The sequence below is a fragment of the Octopus bimaculoides genome, chromosome 30, assembly GCF_046866305.1.
Source record: "Octopus bimaculoides isolate indiv1 chromosome 30, ASM4686630v1, whole genome shotgun sequence".
Classification (NCBI taxonomy): Eukaryota; Metazoa; Mollusca; class Cephalopoda; order Octopoda; family Octopodidae; genus Octopus; species Octopus bimaculoides.
Window position 1 is genome coordinate 8594437 of NC_142957.1, and position 22500 is coordinate 8616936.

Genomic DNA, 22500 nt, shown 5'->3' on the forward strand with positions numbered 1-22500 from the left:
GGCATGCTAACAATTCTGCAAACTCACCACCTTAATAATAATAATAATAATAATAATAATAATAATAATAATAATAATGGTAACTTACTCTTCTTCAGCGATGTGAGAGGATGAAGACGTGAGTGTTTGATTTCTTCTTTAGCAAGTTGTAGTGCTGACGTCAGCAACTGTAGACAGCGTACGTAGAGTAAGAGTTGGTTTAAACGCCTGTAAAATAGAGAGGTATATAATGATGTTGGTGGTGGTGGTGGTGGTGGTGATGATGATGATGGTTGTGATGTTGAAGGTGAGACACTTTATATAATCATGGCTACACACAGATTAGGTCACAGAGCCTGAACAGCCTCTACACACATTAACAATCTTGCATCATCATCATCATCATCATCATCGTTTAACGTCCGCTTTCCATGCTAGCATGGGTTGGACGATTTGACTGAGGACTGGTGAAACCGGATGGCAACACCAGGCTCCAGTCTGATTTGGCAGAGTTTCTACAGCTGGATGCCCTTCCTAACGCCAACCACTCAGAGAGTGTAGTGGGTGCTTTTACGTGTCACCCGCACGAAAACGGCCACGCTCGAAATGGTGTCTTTTATGTACCACCCGCACAAGCCAGTCCAGGGGCACTGGCAACGATCTCGCTCGAAAATCCTACAGGAGCCAGTCAGGCGGTACTGGCAACGGCCACGCTCAAAATGGTGCATCTCATGTGCCACCCGCACAAGAACCAGTCCAGGGGCACTGGCAACGATCTTACTTGGCTTGCCGGGTCTTCTCACGCACAGCCCATTTCCAAAGGTCTCGGTCCGTAGTCATCGCCTCGGTGAGGCCCAATGTACGAAGGTCTTGCCTCACCACCTCAGCCCAGGTCTTCCTGGGCCTACCTCTTCCACGGGTTCCCTCAACTGTTAGGGTGTGGCACTTTTTCACGCAGCTATCCTCCTCCATTCTCACCACATGTCCATACCAGCGCAATCGTCTCTCTTGCACGCCACAACTGATGCTTCTAATGTTCAGCTTTTCTCTCAAGATACTTACACTCTGACGGGTATTCACATTGACATTACACATCCAACGGAGCATACTGGCTTCATTCCTTGCGAGCTTACGTATGTCCTCAGCAGTTACAGCCCATGTTTCACTGCCATGTAGCATGGTTGTTCGTACGCATGCGTCATACAGTCTGCCTTTTACTCTGAGTGAGAGTCCCTTTGTCGCCAGCAGGGGTAAGAGCTCTCTAAACTTTGCCCAGGCTATTCTTATTCTAGCAGCTACACTTTCAGCGCACCCACCCCCACTACTAACTTGGTCGCCCAGATAGCGGAAGCTATCGACTACCTCTAGTTTTTCACCCTGGAATGAGATAGAGGTTGTTTCCTGTTTGTTTGCAGTCTTTATTGCACCTGAACATCTGCCACAAACAAAAACTAACTTGCTAGTTAACCTGCCTTTGATGTTGCTGCACCTCTTATGTGTCCATAGCTTGCACCGGGTACATCTTATAGAGTTACTACCTACTCCTTTTCTACATACTGAGCAGGGCCATCTACCTGAAGGGGTTTGTGTTTTATCTACCTTCCTACTTATTAGGATTTTGGTTTTAGCTAGGTTGACTCTAAGGCCCTTCAGTTCTAGACCTTGCTTCCACACCTGAAACTTCTCCTCTAGTTCTGATAGTGACTCCGCAATTAGGGCAAGGTCATCAGCATAGAGGAGCTCCCAGGGGCAACCTGTCTTGAACTCCTCTGTGATTGCCTGGAGGACTATGGTAAATAATAGGGGGCTGAGGACGGAACCTTGGTGGACCCCTACCTCTACCCGGAATTCATTGCTGTACTCATTTCCAACCCTCACCTTACTGGCCGCATCTCTGTACATGGCTCGCACAGCTCTCACTAGCCATTCTTCTATCCCAAGTTTCCTCATTGACCACCAGATAAGGGATCGGGGGACCCTGTCAAAGGCTTTCTCCATGTCAACGAAAGCCAGGTACAGAGGTTTATCCTTGGCTAGGTATTTCTCTTGCAACTGTCTCACTAGAAATAAGGCATCAGTAGTGCTTTTACCTGGCACGAACCCAAACTGCATCTCATCTAAATTGATTCGCTCCCTAATTAGTTGGGCTATGACCCTCTCTGTAACTTTCATAACCTGATCTAACAGCTTGATGCCTCTGTAATTATTTGTATCTAAAGCGTCCCCTTTACCTTTGTAGCAGTTGACTATGATGCTGCTACACCAGTCATAGGGTATGACTCCTTCGTGTATCACCTGGTTCGTAATACGGGTGACTAGGCTATAGCCAACACTGCCAGATATTTTGAGCATCTCTGCAGTGATTCCTGATGGGCCGGGGGCTTTCCCGGTCTTCATACTCTTAATTGCTTTATCTACCCTGGTACTATCAACTCGGATAGCTGGTCCCTCTATTGGGTCGACATAAGGCAGGCTCTCTTTCTCCCATTCATTCTCTTTATTAAGCAATCTATCGTAGTGGCATCTCCAGACCTCTTTCTTTGCATCCTCATTTAATGCAAGCGTACCATCATCCATGCGAACACATTTCTCTCCTACAACATCACTATTCTCTCTCCTACACTGTCTTGCAACCCGAAATACCTCGAGTCTTTGGTCCTCACGGCGCAGAACATTGGCAAATCTTTCCTTATCTGCTTCCCCTCTGGCTAAATAAACCTGTCGCCTAGCCTCCCTTCTGGCACATTGGTACAATTCCCTGCTACCACCGTTCTTCCAGTCCTTCCAAGCTTGTTTCTTTTGTCTAATAGCCCTGTCTACCTCCTTGTTCCACCACCACGTTACTCTGGGTTGGGAGGGGACCTTACACCACCCACAAATCTGGTCGGTGGCTTTCAACAGGTTGTCCCGTAGAAATCTCCAATTGTCTTCCACGTTGTATGATGCTATATCCCCTTCTATTTCGTTAAATGCTTCAAGTAACTTGTCTCTAAGTCTCTGTCCGTTTGCAGGGTCTTTAAGCTTCCACACCCTTCTTCTCCAAGCCTGTCTAATTCTGGGCACCCATTTTGCCTTGATCCCAAAGTCGCTAACTACTAATCTATGTTGTGGGGTACATTCTTCGCCAGGGTAGGTTTTGGCATTTATAAGCCGCCCTCTTTCCCTATTTCTGGCGAGGATGTAGTCGATTTGGCTAGAGTGTCTGCCGGAGCGGTAGGTGACTAGGTGACTGGCAGGTTTCCTGAAGTTGGTATTGCAGACCATAAGATTGGTTGCATCACAGAACTCCAGCAGTCTGGTTCCCTCCTCGTTGCGGGAACCGAAGCCATAGCCTCCATGTATGCCATGGAAGCCCCCAGCACGACGTCCGACATGACCGTTGAAGTCTCCAGCCACAAAGAGAAGGTCCCTGTCACTCGTCGACGAGGTAATTTGCAAGAGGGTGTCATAGAATTGGTCTTTCAGACCATCTGGTAGCCCAGGTTGAGGTGCATAGGCTGAGATGACAGTAGCTAATCTATGATGAAGCACTAGTCTGATCTTAAGTACTCTGTCACTTACTCTAACGACCTCGATTACCTTATCCACCCATTTCTCCGCTAGAAGTATTCCTACGCCCCCGACCCCGTCAGTGTTCCCTGCCCAGAAAATCTTGTACCTGTGTTCTTTGCCTGTGAGGAACCTTGCAGAACCTCCTCTCCATCTTACTTCCTGGATGCAGCACATATCTACGCATCTCCGTTCAAGCATCTCAACAATTTCACCAGATCTACCTTTCAGCGTGCCGACGTTGAGAGTGCCAATCCTAACAGTATGGGTGTTGGGGGTGTGGGCCTGTAGCCTGGGAAGAGGAAAAGCAGTGTCGTGTACCTGAAAAGAAAACTTGCAATTGGAAGAATTCATAAGCAAAACATTACCTACAACCTGCAAACATTTCTCAACCTTAATGCGCTACCCAAAGGTAGGGGAGAGGATGGCCAAGGCCACTAGATGGGTTCTGGGAGACAGCCGAGGTTGACAGGATGACAAAGGGATGAACTTCCGGTGGAGGGGGCGGGATGACAGAGGAATGAACTTCCGGTGGAGGGGGTGGGATGACAGAGGAATGAACTTCCGGTGGAGGGGGTGGGATGACAGAGGAATGAACTTCCGGTGGAGGGGTGGGATGGCAGAGGAATGAACTTCCGGTGGAGGGGGTGGGATGACAGAGGAATGAACTTCCGGTGGAGGGGGTGGGATGGCAGAGGAATGAACTTCCGGTGGAGGGGGTGGGATGACAGAGGAATGAACTTCCGGTGGAGGGGGTGGGATGACAGAGGAATGAACTTCCGGTTGAGGGGGTGGGATGGCAGAGGAATGAACTTCCGGTGGAGGGGGTGGGATGACAGAGGAATGAACTTCCGGTGGAGGGGGTGGGATGACAGAGGAATGAACTTCCGGTGGAGGGGGTGGGATGACAGAGGAATGAAACTTCCGGTGGAGGGGGTGGGATGACAGACGAATGAACTTCCGGTGGAGGGGGTGGGAGGGCGGGTTACCGCCAGCGAGTAGAGAGGGCTCTTAATTGTAGATTTTAAATATTTGAGAGACAACAATGCATAAATCGTAATTTTTTAAAAGAGCAATGAATTCTGGGTGATTAGAATATAACGTAGCATGAATTTAGGAAGCTTAGAAAATGAATAAGCATGAATTTAAGACAACAACTGAATTCAATTGAATTTGATGGAGAGAAACAAGAAAGCGCAAGGTATTGAGATGTTTGAGGCCGTAAATAAATAAAAATCTCTATCTACAGATATAATCACATAGAGACACACATACACACAGCTATAACCTTACATAGAGTTATAGTTACATACAGTTGTGGCCACGTAGACACACATACATACAGTCTCTTACATACACACACACACACACTGATAAGGTCATAGACAGTCACACATACACATCTTTTATTTGTTTCAGTCACATTAGACTGTGGCCATGCTGGGGCACCACTTTGAGGATCGAGGAATTTTTAGTGGAACTAATTGACCCCAGTACTTATTATTAAAGCCTGGTACTTATTCTGTCGGTTTCTTGTGCTGAACTGCTAAGTTACAGGGACACAAACACACCCAAGACCGGTTGTCAAGCGGTGATGGGAGATAAACTTAGACACAAAGACATACACACACAGATATATATATATATATATATATATATATATATATATATATATATAGACAGGCTTCTTTCAGTTTCCGTCTACCAAATCCACTCACAAGGCTTTGGTCGGCCCGAGGCAATAGTAGAAGACACTTGCCCAAGATGCCACGCAGTGGGACTGAACCCAGAACCATGTGGTTGGTAAGCAAGCTACTTACTACACAGCCACTCCTGCACCTATATAGATATATTTACAGTTAAACAGAGACAAGAAATAAAAAAATTTTTAAAACAAAAAACAAAAGAAAATTACTCACTTTTGTGTTTCAATAATTCTTTGGTTTTTCTCTTCAGTCTGAAAAATATTTCAAACAAAACAAAAACATCAACTTTGGTTTAATGAATTCCTCATTTCAAAATACTGTCTGTGTTTCTTGCATGTCATCATAGTAAGTTTCCGCTAAACTAATTAAGATAACCATTTTGAAAATGTAGATTCGTTTTGATCTCTTTGCTGTTTGTATGCTTGTTAATTTCTCTATGTGGAGGCGCAATGGCCCAGTGGTTAGGGCAGCGGACTCACGGTCATAGGATCGCGGTTTCGATTCCCAGACCAGGCGTTGTGAGTGTTTATTGAGCGAAAACACCTAAAAGCTCCACGAGGCTCCGGCAGGGGATGGTGGCGAACCCTGCTGTACTCTTCCACCACAACTTTCTCTCTCTCTCTTTCTTCCTGTTTCTGTTGTGCCTGTAATTCAAAGGGTCAGCCTTGTCACACTCTGTGTCACGCTGAATATCCCCGAGAACTACGTTAAGGGTACACGTGTCTGTGGAGTGCTCAGCCACTTGCACGTTAATTTCACGAGCAGGCTGTTCCGTTGATCGGATCAACTGGAACCCTCGACGTCGTAAGCGACGGAGTGCCAACAACAGTTTCTCTATAAATTCAAATGTTATTTGTTAAAATACCACTTATCCCCAAAAAATGAATTTGTCATCAACATATTTGAGACCTGTTTAAAATTTTGCCTGAAGATGGTAGAATATAAGGTATGATGTAAACTAAAAATACATCCAAGAAATTCTACTGAAACAGCTTTTGCAAACTTTAAACCCCATCTGTGTTTTTATACCAGGTTCCAGTGTCTGTTCCGGCATAGTTTTGACAACTGGACGCCCTTCCTGTGCCAATCACTCCACAGAGTGTACTGGGTGCTTTTTATAAGGCACTACTGACAATGCAAATGGGGTCACTGTAATTGACCAGACCCCTGCCCTCAAAATTTCCATCTCTGTGCCTATAGTAGATGAAATGAGGCTCAGAATCATGAGGTAGTGAGTTCGATTCCTGGACTGGGCTGTGTGTTGTATTCTTGAACAAGACCCTTTATTTCATGTTGCTCCAAGTTCACTCAGCTGTAGAAATGAGTTGCGATGTCACTGGAGCCAAGTTGTATCGGCCCCTTTGCCTTTCCCTTGGATAACATCAGTGGCATGGAGAGGGGAGACTGGTATGCATGGGTGACTGCTGGTCTTCCATAAACAACCCGGACTTGTACCTCGGAGGGGAACTTTCTAGGTGCAATCCCTTGGTCGTTCATAACCGACGGGGGTCTTTATTATTAAGTTGAGAGAAAATAATAGGTGATGTCTGTGTGCTGTATGTGTGTGTGTGTGTGTGTATATACAAAGTGTATGTGAATATATGTGTATGTATATATATATATATAAATATTCATTACCAGTATATTAGGTGAGACGATGCTAAATGGAGTTCCATGTGCATGTGCGATCTGCATAATGCACTCCACCAAGTCATTGACAAAACTCAGTTTTCCCAGCACCTCCTTGTAGTGTTCCTGGAATAGAAGAATAGATAGATAGATAGATAGATACAGATGGATGGGTAGATAGATAAACAGACAGAAAGATAGGGAGAGAGAAAGAGACAGATAGGTAGGTAATAGGCTACATGTAAAAGACAAAAACAACATAGACACATCCAAGTATATTAAATATAACAATTTCTTAATTTATTGAAATGTACCTACATACCTATACATATACACAGAAATATATGTATATACAAATTATACACGTGTGTCTGTGTATTGCATATCTCTGATGTATATCAGCAAAAACAAAAGGAAACAACCCCGCAAATATCAGGATTAATACTCATGAAATGCAGTAGGTAGGTCCTTTATGACGTTTGTTCTGTCCCGAGTCACAGATACTCCCTTACCGTCCCTCTCCAACACCACAAACACAATAAACTGGACCCTGTTGCGAACCTTGTAACGAATGACAACAGCGTTATTGTTTTCATAATTAACTGATATAACTAATTAATTAAAATTACTTACATCCATTAGTGTATCCTCAGCCAGTTCTGGGGCCACGAAAGGCATTGCCGTATCGATACTAGGTGGTGATGGGGCATACATCAGTGAGGTTGGGGGTGAGGCCTCAGGGTAGACCAGGTAAGCAGGGTGCCGATAGTAATGGTCTTCGTTAGTGTGGATGTACCTGTCTTTGGTGGGCCAGGCTATCATACCTGAGGGATAGGCTGTGGAGAGAGATAAGGAGATATATAGTTAGACAGTGGGAGGAATATAGTTCCTCCTAATATCATGGAAGGAAAACTTCTTGTGATAGCATGAAATTACAACATTATCATTAACTTCTTGGTTATGGTTAGCACAAGTGAAACCGGTTGACTTCTTATGGTAGAATGAATGTATGAAAGAGAGAGAGAGAAGGAGAGTCAGGGACAATGAGTGTATGAGGGTGAGATAGAGGTGGTTAGTGAGAGATAGAGAGTTAGTGAGAGTGTGGGAGTCAGAGAAAGCTAGAAATAGTTAACGAGAAATGCAGAGGTGAAGAGAGAGTTAGTGGGAGTGGATAGGAAAGAGAGAAACAGACAGATAACTAATGAGAGTGATGTGGAGAAGGTAGAGACTGAGGAGTTGGTGAAAGATGCAGAGAGAGGGAGAAAGAAAGAGAGATGGTTAAAAAGACAAGGGAGAGGATGATTAAGAGAGAGAGAGAGAGAGAGAGAGAGAGAGAGAGAGAAAGATGTAGAAACAAAGAATGAAAGAGAGCTTCAGTAATGGTGGTGGTGGTGGTGTTGCTTATTTTGATGATTATACTAAACTCCGCTTGCGAAGACCTGTTGAGGCAAATGAAATCGAAATCGAAATCGAATTAAATTCGACGATTGGCAACCCATGCCAACGTCGTCTCCTTCATTGGAAACGAAACTCGGCTGGCGAAGACCTATTGTTGGGGCAAGCGAAAGCGAAACCGTCAATAGCACCTGTGCCCAGCATCGCCTTCCTGGCACGTGTAAAGACATTCGAGCGAGATCGTTGCCAGTGCCGCCAAACTGGCTCCTCCTGTGCAGGTGGCACGTAAAATACACCATTTTGAGCGTGGCCGTTGCCAGTACCCGCCTGATTGGCCTTCGTGCGGGTGACACGTAAAAGCACCCACTACACTCTCAGAGTGGTTGGCGTTAGGAAGGGCATCCAGCTGTAGAAACTCTGCCAGATCAGGTTGGAGCCTGGTGTAGCCATCTGGTTTCACCAGTCCTCAGTCAAATCGTCCAACCCATGCTAGCATGGAAAGCGGACGTTTAAACGACGATGATGATGATGATGATGATGATGATGTTGCTGTTCTTGGTGATAGTGTTGTTGTTGTTGTTGATGGCAATGTTGAAACATAATGATTAGAAAGAGAGAGAGAAAGAGCATGAGCAATCGTGTTGCTGTTGATGATAGTGGTGGTGATGTTATTGATGATGATGTGTTAATGTTGTTCTTGTTAATAATGTTGTTGCTGTAAATGTTGAAATGAGAGAAAGAGAGAGAGAGAGAGAGAGAGAGAGAGGGAAGAGCTTTACCAAAATATTGCCGGGGCGATCCATACGGACTCCTCAACTGGGTGGTCATTATACTGTCGCGACCGGTGGCCTGGTTGCCATGACGCTGTGGGATATCGGTTGGACCATGGCCACACTCGGGACAACTGTTTGGAGGGGAGGCTGAAGAGGAAGACAAGGAAAGCAAAACCATTAAGAAACACATCATTTAGGGTGGGGAGTTGGAGTGGTGGGACTGGTGCGATGTGAAAAGCACTGAGTCCATTCTGCAGAGTGGTCGGTGTTAGGAAGGGCATCCAGCCGTAAAAACTGCCAAAACAGACACAGTAGCCTGAGGTAGTCTTCTACCTGACCAGCCCTCCCTGTCAACCACCCTACCCATGCATGGAAGACGGACGTTAAATAATGATGATATATACTCTTTTACTTGTTTCAGTCATTTGACTGCGGCCATGCTGGAGCACCGCCTTTAGTCGAGTAAATCGACCCCAGGACTTATTCTTTGGATGCCTAGTACTTATTCTATCGGTCTCTTTTTGCCGAACCGCCAAGTTACGGGGACGTAAACACACCAGCATCGGTTGTCAAGCGATGTTTGGGGGGGGGACAAACACAGACACACATACACACAAACACATATATATATATATATATACATATATACGTCAGGCTTCTTTCAGTTTCCATCTACCAAATCCACTCACAAGGCTTTGGTCGGCCTGGGGCTATAGTAGAAGACACTTGCCCAAGGTGCCACACAGTGGGAATGAACCCGGAACCATGTAGTTGGTAAGCAAGCTACTTACCACACAGCCACTCCTGCGCCTATATATATATATATATATATATATATATATACATATATACGTCAGGCTTCTTACAGTTTCCATCTACCAAATCCACTCACAAGGCTTTGGTCGGCCCGGGGCTATAGTAGAAGACACTTGCCCAAGGTGCCACGCAGTGGGAATGAACCCGGAACCATGTAGTTGGTAAGCAAGCTACTTACCACACAGCCACTCCTGCGCCTATATATATATATATATATATATATATATATATATATATATATATACATATATACGTCAGGCTTCTTACAGTTTCCATCTACCAAATCCACTCACAAGGCTTTGGTCGGCCCGGGGCTATAGTAGAAGACACTTGCCCAAGGTGCCACGCAGTGGGAATGAACCCGGAACCATGTAGTTGGTAAGCAAGCTACTTACCACACAGCCACTCCTGCGCCTATATATATATATATATATATATATATATATATATATATATATATATATATATATACATATATACGTCAGGCTTCTTACAGTTTCCATCTACCAAATCCACTCACAAGGCTTTGGTCGGCCCGGGGCTATAGTAGAAGACACTTGCCCAAGGTGCCACGCAGTGGGAATGAACCCGGAACCATGTAGTTGGTAAGCAAGCTACTTACCATACAGCCACTCCTGTGCCTATATGGCCACTCCTGCACCTATATCTATATATATATATAAATATAACTATGAAATCACTAACAAATACATACTCTTTTACTTGTTTCAGTCTTTTAACTGCGGCCATGCTGGAGCACCGCCTTTAGTCGAGCAAATCGACCCCAGGACTTATTCTTTAGAAGCCTAGTACTTATTCTATCGGTCTCTTTTGCCGAACCGCAAAGTTACGGGGACATAAACACACCAGCATCGGTTCTCAAGCGATGTTGGGGGGACAAACACAGACACACAAACACATACATACATATATATATATACATATATACGACGGGCTTCTTTCAGTTTCCGTCTACCAAATCCACTCACAAGGCTTTGGTCGGCCCGAGGCTTATAGTAGAAGACACTTGCCCAAGATGCCACGCAGTGGGACTGAACCCGGGACCATGTGGTTGGTAAGCAAGCTACTTACCACACAGCCACTCCTACGCCTATTGTATACAAACACACATGGAAAACCGTACTTCAAAAAATCCACAATGAGAGTACATACAAAATAAGAGCACACAATGAAAGTAAACAAACTCAGTGCTATATTTACCGTTATAAGTATAGGTAGCCATATTGTCCGGCACTGTCCTGGGCCGATACAGGTTGTAGGGAAGGCTGCCGACGTGGTGGAAACCTTCTCGTCGATCATGGGAGCCGAAGAATAACGGCATGGATGAGGGGCCTGTGATGGCTTGTTGAGGAGAAACAGATGCTGGGCTGTGACCTGGAATTGAACCCATGACATCAAAATGTAATTTTATAACACTGGATTAGATAAACATTAACGACATTTTTGTAATGACCACAGGCATATGACATAGTGGTTAAGAGCGCAGGCTACTAACCCCAAGATTCTGAGTTCGATTCCAGGCAGTGACCGGAATAATAATATCGAAAAATACCTTAGGAATGAGAACCCAGGTTCAAAATTTCCCCAAGACACCTGATGAAGGCTGGAGGGTATATCAGCCGAAATGCTGTGCTAAAAACAAACAAGATGAGGACAAATATCCATCAAATGTCAATAATGTAAATAATTCCTCATATTTTAAATATGGAACTGTATTATTTTTGTAGTTAACTAATGAATCATGATAGTAGTTGTTTAGCCCCTGACATACCTATGATCAAGGATCTTCCAGCTGCAACCATCCTGTCTTTTATTCAGGCATAGTGTATCTAGGACTACATTATCTAATGTGTCCTTCCTTGGTGCTGTTGTTTAGCCCCAGGTCAGTCCTGATCTAGGAGACCTATGATCACAGATGTTCCAGCTGTGGCCATCCTGTCTTTTATTCAGGCATAGTGTATCTAGGACTACATTATCTAATGTGTCCTTCCTTGGTGCTGTTGTTTAGCCCCAGGTCAGTCCTGATCTAGGAGACCTATGATCACAGACGTTCCAGCTGTGGCCATCCTGTCTTTTATTCAGGCATAGTGTATCTAGGACTACATTATCTAATGTGTCCTTCCTTGGTGCTGTTGTTTAGCCCCAGGTCAGTCCTGATCTAGGAGACCTATGATCACAGATGTTCCAGCTGTGGCCATCCTGTCTTTTATTCAGGCATAGTGTATCTAGGACTACAGTATCTAACGTGTCCTCCCTTGTCTTGGTTATTGTTTAGCCCTAGGTTCGTCCTGAGCCAACAGACATATATATATATATATATATATATATATATATATATATATATATATATATATATATATATATATATATATGCATGTTTCGAGCGAGATCGTTGCCGGTGCCCCTGGGCCGACTTGCAGGTGACACATGAGGTTTTTCGAGCGAGGTCGTTGCCGGTGCCCCCAGGCTGGCTCGTGTGCGGGCGACACATGAGGCTTTTTCGAGCGGGATCGTTGCCAGTGCCCCTGGACTGGCTCTTGTGCAGGTGACACATGAGGCTTTTTCGAGCGGGATCGTTTGCCAGTGCCCCCCCCCCCCGGACTGGCTCATGTGCGGGTGACACATGAAATCTTTCGTGCGAGATCGTTGCCAGTGCCCCTGGACTGGCTCTTGTGCGGGTGACACATGAGGCTTTTTCGAGCGGGATCGTTGCCAGTGCCCCTGGACTGGCTCATGTGCGGGCGACACATGATATCTTTCGTGCGAGATCGTTGCCAGTGCCCCTGGACTGGCTCTTGTGCGGGTGGCACATAAAAGACAACATTTCGAGCGTGGCCGTTTTCGTGCGGGTGACACGTAAAAGCACCCACTACACTCTCTGAGTGGTTGGCGTTAGGAAGGGCATCCAGCTGTAGAAACTCTGCCAAATCAGATTGGAGCCTGGTGTTGCCATCCGGTTTCACCAGTCCTTAGTCAAATCGTCCAACCCATGCTAGCATGGAAGGCGGACGTTAAACGATGGTGATGATGATGATGATGATGTGTGTGTGTGTGTATACATAACATATACACACATAAAGCTGCTCCACTTGTGACCATCCTGCCTTTTATTCATATATAGTGTATCTAGAACTACATTATCTAATGTGTATTTCCTAATTATTTAACCCCAGGTCACTTCTGATCTAATACTGCTCCAGACCTGACGAGCCTTCCTTTGTATTCAGACAGAGGAGCTGCAACTTAAACTATAACTTGGCTGCTATTTCCAGGAAGCTGAATAGCTGAGAAGATGAGAGGTAGGGGGTCGCCTGTTTCGGCGTTTCCAAAAGCTACTCACCAGATCTTCGTAGGGGTGAGGCCACCATGTTGGGCGGGGTGCCGGAGTGGGTCCGGTGTGCTGCTGGTGGATGAGGTGGTGGGGTGTTGCTGGTGCTGCCCCTCCTCCAGGGGGAACTGTGTGGACTCCCAATGGTGAAAGTAACTGAAACAAAAAAAAAATAATAAATAAAATACATGGCATAAATGATAGGTGTGTGTGTGTGTGTGTGTGTGTGTGTGTGTGTGTGTGTGTATAGATAACTAAACTTGTATACGTGAATATGGATGTGTATGTATCTATACATAAATGATCGGTGTATGTGTGTATGTGTGTGTGTGTGTGTGTATATAAGTAGATATAAACATGCATATATGAATGTGCGTATTGTGCAATAAAATTCGTTATAGAACTGGATTCGTTACAGAACTAGATTTAAATTTAGGAATTTACATAACTTCAGTTAGCTTATTTACTAATTTATGATTAAGCTCGCTCTCAACAAGCGATTTTTTTGAAAAGCCTTAGCAGCTATAAATATTTTTGTGAAATATTGAAGGAGAAATGTCGATCTGAGGAAGCATCGTTACATATTGAAAAGGATTTGGTTATTCTTGAAAAACTTCATTTTATTAATGAAGCAGAAACAGCTGTAATTTATGAGATTTGTCTTTTGTTTGTATAAAATATTTAAATCGAATTGAATCTATAATTGTTCAATTTATAGTTAGTTTTGTCTTCCAGTTCTTATCTATATTACTCTTTTACTCTTTTACTAGTTTCAGTCATTAGACTGTGGCCATGCTGGAGCACCGCCTTTAGTCGAACAAATCGACCCCAGGACTTATTCTTTGTAAGCCTAGTACTTATTCTATCGGTGTCTCTTTTGCCGAACCGCTAAGTTACGGGGACGTAAACACACCAGCATCGGTTGTCAAGCGATGTTGGGGGGGGGGGGACAAACACAGATACACAAACATATACACACACATACATATATATATATATACATATATACGACAGGCTTCTTTCAGTTTCCGTCTACCAAATCCACTCACAAGGCTTTGGTCGGCCCGAGGCTATAGTAGAAGACACTTGCCCAAGGTGCCACGCAGTGGGACTGAACCCGGAACCCATGTGGTTGGTAAGCAAGCTACTTAATAAACTGTATATTTATTTGTTTTTTTTTTGTTTTTTTTACCTATTGGAATAACATTGTTATTGATATAAGTAATAAAAACCAGTAAATTTTTTGGATATTTAATATCTCTTAGGTAATTTTTACAGCTAGCTAGAGAAAGAGAGATAGATAGATAGATAGAAAGAGAGGAGAGTAAAAGAAACACAGACCTGTTGGTGGAGATAACGACCCTATGTCTGGTCCACTACTGAGACGAGATTCTGAACTGTTGCGTTTCAACATATGGCTGTTGCCTTCCTCTTTCTCCTAGAACAACAACAGCAACATCAACAATTGATACCCAATTGAATCTACCAATCGGCAGCAAATGATTAACAACAACAGAGGAAGAAGAAGAATTAGGTTCCTTACCGAGGCCGATTCTTTACTGTGACTGAGGGAGGGCGTGGTGGGGGAGTTTGACATAATTTGGTAAGCTTCAGTTTGTGTTGGGACTGGGATCGGTTGCGAAGGCGGGGTGATGTTGGGCGACTGAACTTGTAAAGATGTTGGTCTCGTTGGACTCGTCTGGCAGTCTTTCTTAAATGCCACGGTACCGGACGTAGGACTCATATTGACGTTCCTCACACAAACCTCATCGTCACTGCACGGAGAGAGAGAGAAAAGAAAAGGGATGAAGGGGTGTTATTTAAGGTTACACATTGGGTTTATTCATCATCGTCAACATTTAACGTCCGTTTACCACGCTGATATAGGTTGGGCGGTTTGACAAGAACTGGTGAGACCAGAGGCTGCACCAGGTTCCATAGTCTACTTTGGCTCAGTTTCCATGGCTCGATGCCCTTCCTAACACCGTCCACTTTACAGAGTGGACTGGGTGCTTTTACATGGCAACAGCACCAATGCTTTTTATGTGGTATCTTGGTTTTAGGGTTTCAATTCCTTTGTGGTAGGCAGGGCTTCTCAAGTATGGTAGGAAAATTCTTTTATTCTTTCATATGTTTCAGCCATGCGGCTGCGGTCATGCTGGAACACCACTGTAGAATTATGGGAAATATAAAAAAATACGAGGACAGAAACCTGTGTCTGTGCCATGTAAAAAGCACCCATGCTGGTGCCATGTATAACGCACCTTTGACGGTGTCACATGTCAAACGCACATGCCAGTGTCACATATGGAGCACCCGTACCGGTGCCATATATAAAGCGCATGCTGGTGTCATGTAGGGAGCATTGGTGCAACATAAAAGCCCTCAGTCCATTCTGTAAAGTGGTTGGCATTAGGGAGGGCATCCATTTGTAGACACCATCCCTGAACAGACAATTGACGCCTGGTGTAGCTCTCTGGCCTCACAAGTTCCTGTCAAACCGTCCAACCCATGCCAGTAGGGAAAACAGACAAGATGATGATGATCAAGCGGATAAAACGATATGAAGAATACAAAAAAGAAAAGAATGACTTCATATATTCATATCACCACTGCCCCCCCCCCTATCACCACAAAATCCACACATGACCACCACCGCCAAGACAAACATCAACACAGCAACTGTAATATACAATATCCTTCAGAATACCAACATCAACACACCACATCCATCTTATTATGGCCACTACGCTTCTGCCATAACGCTAACACACACTACACCACACCGCACTACTGTCCACACCATATGATGCCATCATCTCACCACACCAATCTACACACTACCACTGTTACCACCACCACCACCACCACCACCACCACCACCACCACTATTATAGCATGCACTGTTGCCAACTTCACCAAACACAAGACCACACTGTGTACTACCGCCACCGCAATACACATACATTACCACCAACATCACCACACCATCCATACACTACAACCGTTACCACTACCACCACACATTATCAACACACCACACTGTTACAACCCATATACTACGACCGCCACCACAACACACAAAATCTTTCACTGACCTGTCAGATCCATTATCACCAGTTTCGTTTTTATCTGAAAAGTTAAAAAAAAAATATTAATTAGTCAATAAATTAATTAATTAATCTGGAAATAGGAAAGGACAAAAATGAAGATATTGTCTTAACGACTCTTAAATTATATGACGTTGTTATTAGAATCCCCTGTCGTCCTCTCCTGCTCTAATATATGTATTTATTTAGTCTCCATATTATGTGTGTGGAGGTGCAATGGCTCAGTGGTTAGGGCAGCAGACTCGAGGTCATAGGATCTACCTCATTTTTATTTTTTGGCCTGTGTGTTTTCTGTACTCTGGTTATCATTTTGTCCATGTTTTTTTTGCAACATCCTGTACCCAGATATGCATCTATATATACATGTAGATGTAGGTATGTACATACATGTACGTATATATGTATATACTCACACATACTGTATTATCATTATATATGTGTGTGTGTGTGTGTGTGTTGCCAGTACCGCCTGACTGGCCTTCGTGCGGGTGACACGTAAAAGCACCCACTACACTCTCTGAGTGGTTGGCATTAGGAAGGGCATCCAGCTGTAGAAACTCTGCCAAATCAGACTGGAGCCTGGTGTTGCCATCCGGTTTCACCAGTCCTCAGTCAAATCGTCCAACCCATGCTAGCATGGAAAGCGGACGTTAAACGATGATGATGATGATGATGATGAGAATAGAACTGCTCACTACTAAAAGCTTCTACTAAGGATCTACCTCAACTTTCTTTTTTCCTCTCTGATGATGAAATAGTCAGCTCCAATATGGAAAGCTTATCTTCGTCCGCTGAAAGATGCACCACATGCGCGACTATTTTGGAAACTTCTATAAGAGACTACCTGCACACCGTCTTACTTCCTTATCTCTTACGATACACTCTATTCTAACGACTCTATTGTAACGACAGTGGAGGCGCAGTGGCCCAGTGGTTAGAGCAGCGGACTCGCGGTCATAGGATCGCGGTTTCGATTCCCAGACCAGGCGTTGTGAGTGTTTATTGAGCGAAAACACCTAAAAGCTCCATGAGGCTCCGGCAGGGGATGGTGACGAAACCTACTGTACTCTTCCACCACAACTTTCTCTCACTCTTACTTCCTGTTTCTGTTGTGCCTGTAATTCAAAGGGTTAGCCTTGTCACACTGTGTCACGCTGAATATCCCCAAGAACTACGTTAAGGGTACACGTGTCTGTGGAGTGCTCAGCCACTTGCACGTTAATTTCACGAGCAGCAGGCTGTTCCGTTGATCGGATCAACTGGGAACCCTCTCGTCGTCGTAAGCGACGGAGTGCCAACAACAACAATATTATGTGTGTGTGTGGAAGTGAATGAAATAACTTCAATATTTAACTGGTGTGTAACTTTGCAAAAATGTCTCCCTGCCCACCAAAGTGGGATTTGATCCCAAAATCTCGAGACACAAAGCCAGAGATCAAGAAGGTCAGAGGTTAAGAAAATGTTTGATAACTCACCATATTGGTCATCTTGGTAACCATCGACGATCACAAAACCCTGAAGAAGAAGACACAAAGAGGGAGAACATTAGTATTGTGTGTGTGTGTGTGTGTGTGAACAGCACATAGATACTCAGAGTAATACAGAGACAAAGACGTACCTCAACAGGACAGGTACTCCTGAACACACACACAGAGGTACCTCAGCAGAAAAGGTACTCCTGAACACACACACAGAGGTACCTCAGCAGAAAAGGTACTCCTGAACACACACACAGAGGTACCTCAGCAGAAAAGGTACTCCTGAACACACACACAGAGGTACCTCAGCAGAAAAGGTACTCCTGAACACACACACAGAGGTACCTCAGCAGAAAAGGTACTCCTGAACACACGCTATTCAAAGTAACATACACACACAGATGTACCTTGACAAGGCAGGTACTCCAGAACACACATGCACTCAGAAATACTCAGAGTAACACAGAAAGAGACAGACGTACCTCCACAGGACTGATACTCCTGAACATACAATATTCAGGATCACACACACACACATGCGCAGAGGTACCTCATCAGAAAAGGTACTCCTGAACACACACACATACCTCAACAGGACAGGTACTCCTGAACACACACGCTATTCAAAGTAACACACATACACACACACAGATGTACCTTGACAAGACAGGTACTCCAGAACACACATGCACTCAGAAATACTCAGAGTAACACAGAGAGAGACAGACGTACCTCCACAGGACTGGTGCTCCTGGAAACAGATTCCACTACCTGGTCTCCTCGACTTCCTTTAGAAACATTGACTTCTTCTGGTGAAGCAACTGGGGGGGTGGCGGTTAGGGGTAAAGTCAGAGTTTGTGGGTGTTGAGGACTCTGAAAAGAGATAGATTAGTGGGTACATTAGTGGATGACATCGGAATATGTAGGGGTACACAGGGGTAGAGTTGCTTAGATTGGACATGCAATACAGGGATACAATTAGGGGTACCATGGCTAAGGTGGTAGCATATAGGGGTACATTAAGGGTACAGTATGTAATAAATAAGGGCACTGTAATATATAGGAGTATATTGGGTTATATTATAGTATCTAGGGGTACATGGAGGTATTAGTGGCTTAGATTGTAGTATAAATGGGTATCATTGGGGTATTGTAGACCACAAGGCCAAAGTATATAAGGAGATATATATATATATATATATATATATACACATACAAAAACATACATATCGTTGCTATTATGTTAAACTGTCGTATGTCCAAATTTGGCCAAATGCGTTTTTATCAACTTTTATTTTTGCTTGCAATAGCCGGCTCCTTTGGTCAAACTATCGTATCTCCAGCTGCTTCAGATGCCAAGGTATGAAAAATTGTCAAAGTGTAGGACAATGGTTTAACATTTTTCAAAAGTGAAGTAAGTCCAAAATACGCAAAAATATTTCTGACTGAAAATATCATTACAGGCATGGAGTTACGATTTAATGCACCCGAAATAGTTTTACGGTTAAGCTGAAACTGTTGCTAATGTAAAAAGAAATGGAATAGCGAAACTATTTCTTCGTTTTCTGAGATAGCAACATTTTGGACTTACGACACTTTTGCATAATAGCAACAATATGTATTCTGCATTGAATTAAGAAACGGTGACAAGTGAAAATTCTGTAAATAATAAACACTATTAGTCAGAATTAGAGATAGTATTGATGGAATTTTGATTTACTGTTGAGTGGTTTTTGGCCATCCCTGTATGTATGTATGTTTATATATATATATATATATTTTTGGCTTATTTCTGAAAGAAAATCGGCATTTTTGTATTTGCTGCCAATTAGGTAAACCGCAAATTACGCGGTAAATTTGAAAAATTAGACATGCTCCCTATTGTCTCGTGCTTCATATGTTGTCTGGTCATTTCTGCTGATGATAGTCCGACCTTTGTAAGATATATAATTTTTATCTTACTAAAATTGACATGAAACCATGGTACAGAATATAGATTGGTAAATGTTTTTATTTTTCATTCCCTTTCGAAATTATCCCTAATTTTGTGGTATGTAGTCTTTTGCTGCTCTTTCTAGCAGGTTAGATGTCCTATTATAGGCATCTCTGCATTTTAAATGAATATATATATATATATATATATAAAAATTTAGTGAATGGAGTAAAACGCATATGTTAACTGAATACTTTTATTTCCAACATATGTTTCGAAGATTACAAATTATACCTTCCATAGGAATAGGTGATGTTGATAAGTGTTGATAAGAATGTAATCTTCTCTTCAGGGAAATGCATGGGAACCAGCTTAAACGTAAGACATTTTAACCGAATATGAGAACTGTAGTTGGAGAAGGTTGTTACGTAATTTATTAGAAAAAGCCGTTGGAGATTAGGACGCTACCAGACAGTACGTTGGACAAGAAGGGAAGAAAAAGAAGGAAAGAAAAAAATTCAGAGTGTAAAATTTAGGAGATAATAAGATGATTTAAATCCAATAAAAATTACACCACAGTCATTTTGTGATCTTTGCTACCCTGGTATCTATTAACCAATTTATTTTGTCCGAGTTATTTATTAATTAGGAGAAAATAAATACATATAATATATATATATATATATATATATATATATATATTCTAATTTTGGCACAAAGCCTGAAATTTGGTGGGAGGGAGCTAGTCAATTATATCAACCCCAGTGTGAAACTGGTACTTATTTTGTTGACTTTGAAAAGATGAAAGGCAAAATCGACCTTCGCAGAATGTAAAACCAGAAGAAATGCTGCTAAGCATTTTGTCTGTTGCACAGATGAGTCTGCTAGTTTGCCATTTTCTTAATAATAACAATAATATTCGAGTGTGGCCGTTTTCGTGCGGGTGACACGTAAAAGCACCCACTACACTCTCTGAGTGGTTGGCGTTAGGAAGGGCATCCAGCTGTAGAAACTCTGCCAAATTAGATTGGAGCCTGGTGTTGCCATCCGGTTTCACCAGTCCTCAGTCAAATCATCCAACCCATGCTAGCATGGAAAGCGGACGTTAAACGATGATGATGATGATGATGATATATATATATATATATATATATATATATATATATATATATATATATATATATATACACACACACACACACCACTATATGCAGGTAAACTGCCATAGATGAAAACAATAGAAAATTGCCTTTACTTACAGAAGATAAACATGTAACAGTTGGGTGTGGTGGAATGGGGGGTGGTTCTGGGCTGTCTGGTTCTGCTTCGTAAGCCATGTCGATGGGAGACGCTGAAAAGGTAACGGAGAAAACATGAACAGGTGAGGTATATGTGTCAGGTGTGTATGTGTGTGTGTAACGGAGAGGGATTGCTTTAGAAACACCCGCTGTCTTAACCCTTTAGTGTTCACATTATTCTGCCATAATTAATGCTTTTTTATCCACATTATTTTGAACTAATCATACATTATCTCGTAGCTATGAGATTTTGATGAGGTAGCTGTTAATTTTTAAAACGATATTGTAGGGTTGGTGTGAGAGACCAGATCTGGCCAGTTTGAACATAGAATAAGTAGAATACTTCTGGCCGGATATGGCCGGTTTAAATGCTAAAGGGTTAAACCAGTGGTTCTCAAACTTTTTGTTGGGGCTACCAACCTCTTGACACCCAGGTAACATTTGTTCCAGCGGCTTTGTCTAGGCTCAAAGTTCTGAGCCTTTTTTGCTGGTGAGGCATAACATCATAAACCCGACATCGCAGAATGCCATGCACCACTGAAATGATTATGTTTAACCCTTGGTCAGTACTTGGTCAGCCCTGATCCAAGTAGACCCATTAATATCCTATCTGTTTATCATTGTGCCCGTACAGTTTTACAAGATTCTTAGGCATGATTAGAAGGGACATCCAGCTATTTCTAGCATGTCAAACATCCATTCAGGAGCTCCTTTTGTTTGAAGGACAACAATGACTTCCAGAACTGGTATTCTGGGATCACCCTTTAATCTAAACCAGTGATTCTCAACCACTTTTTCTTTCCTATGAACCCCTTTCATTCTTATTTTATTTGAATGGACCCTCACAGCCATTCAGTATTTAAGAAATCCTATAATTATATTTTTATAAGCCCGTCCTATATATATATGTATATATGTGTGTTTGTCCCCACCACCATCGCTTGACAACCGATGCTGGTGTGTTTACGTCCCCGTAACTTAGCGGTTCGGCAAAAGAGACCGATAGAATAAGTACTAGGCTTACAACGAATAAGTCCTGGGGTCGATTTGCTTGACTAAAGGCGGTGCTCCAGCATGGCCGCAGTCAAATGATTGAAACAAGTAAAAGAGTAAAAGAGTAAACAAGCATGTTAATTTAACAAGCAGGTTGTTCTATTGATCGGATCAACTGGGACACTCGTTGTAAGCAACAGATTACCAGTTTAGATATAAGCAAATAATTTAATTAAAAGCAGACATGGCCAGTGGCCTTGTCTAGTCTCAAAGTTCTGGTTATTAGGGGCTCCCTTGTTTGAGGGCGAACAACGACCTCCAGAACACTGATCTCTTTGATCAGCCTTCAATCAAAACCAGTGATTCTGAACCATTTTTTGCCTGTGGAGCCCTTTGATTCCTATTTTACCAAAATGGACCCTTATAGTCATTCAGTGACTAAGAAACCATATTACTAGGTTTTTATGATTAAATATTAAGAGGAATTGTATA

General features: G+C 43.1%; 1 protein-coding gene across 1 annotated transcript in view; it reads right to left on the bottom strand.

Annotated features, from left to right (window-relative positions):
- The window catches only part of LOC106876056 (serine/threonine-protein kinase unc-51), a 115916-nt gene that overhangs the window by 33869 nt on the left and 59547 nt on the right, over nucleotides 1–22500 (bottom strand). The window contains exons 12-24 of the mRNA XM_089346187.1: nucleotides 20977–21068; nucleotides 18517–18657; nucleotides 17782–17821; nucleotides 16295–16328; nucleotides 14740–14971; nucleotides 14538–14634; nucleotides 13209–13352; nucleotides 11069–11242; nucleotides 9038–9178; nucleotides 7497–7699; nucleotides 6873–6989; nucleotides 5448–5485; nucleotides 89–207 (exon numbers count right to left, since the gene is read on the bottom strand). Of these exons, the coding sequence (XP_089202313.1) occupies nucleotides 89–207; nucleotides 5448–5485; nucleotides 6873–6989; nucleotides 7497–7699; nucleotides 9038–9178; nucleotides 11069–11242; nucleotides 13209–13352; nucleotides 14538–14634; nucleotides 14740–14971; nucleotides 16295–16328; nucleotides 17782–17821; nucleotides 18517–18657; nucleotides 20977–21068 (1572 nt within the window). The remainder of the gene's footprint in view (nucleotides 1–88; nucleotides 208–5447; nucleotides 5486–6872; nucleotides 6990–7496; nucleotides 7700–9037; nucleotides 9179–11068; nucleotides 11243–13208; nucleotides 13353–14537; nucleotides 14635–14739; nucleotides 14972–16294; nucleotides 16329–17781; nucleotides 17822–18516; nucleotides 18658–20976; nucleotides 21069–22500) is intronic.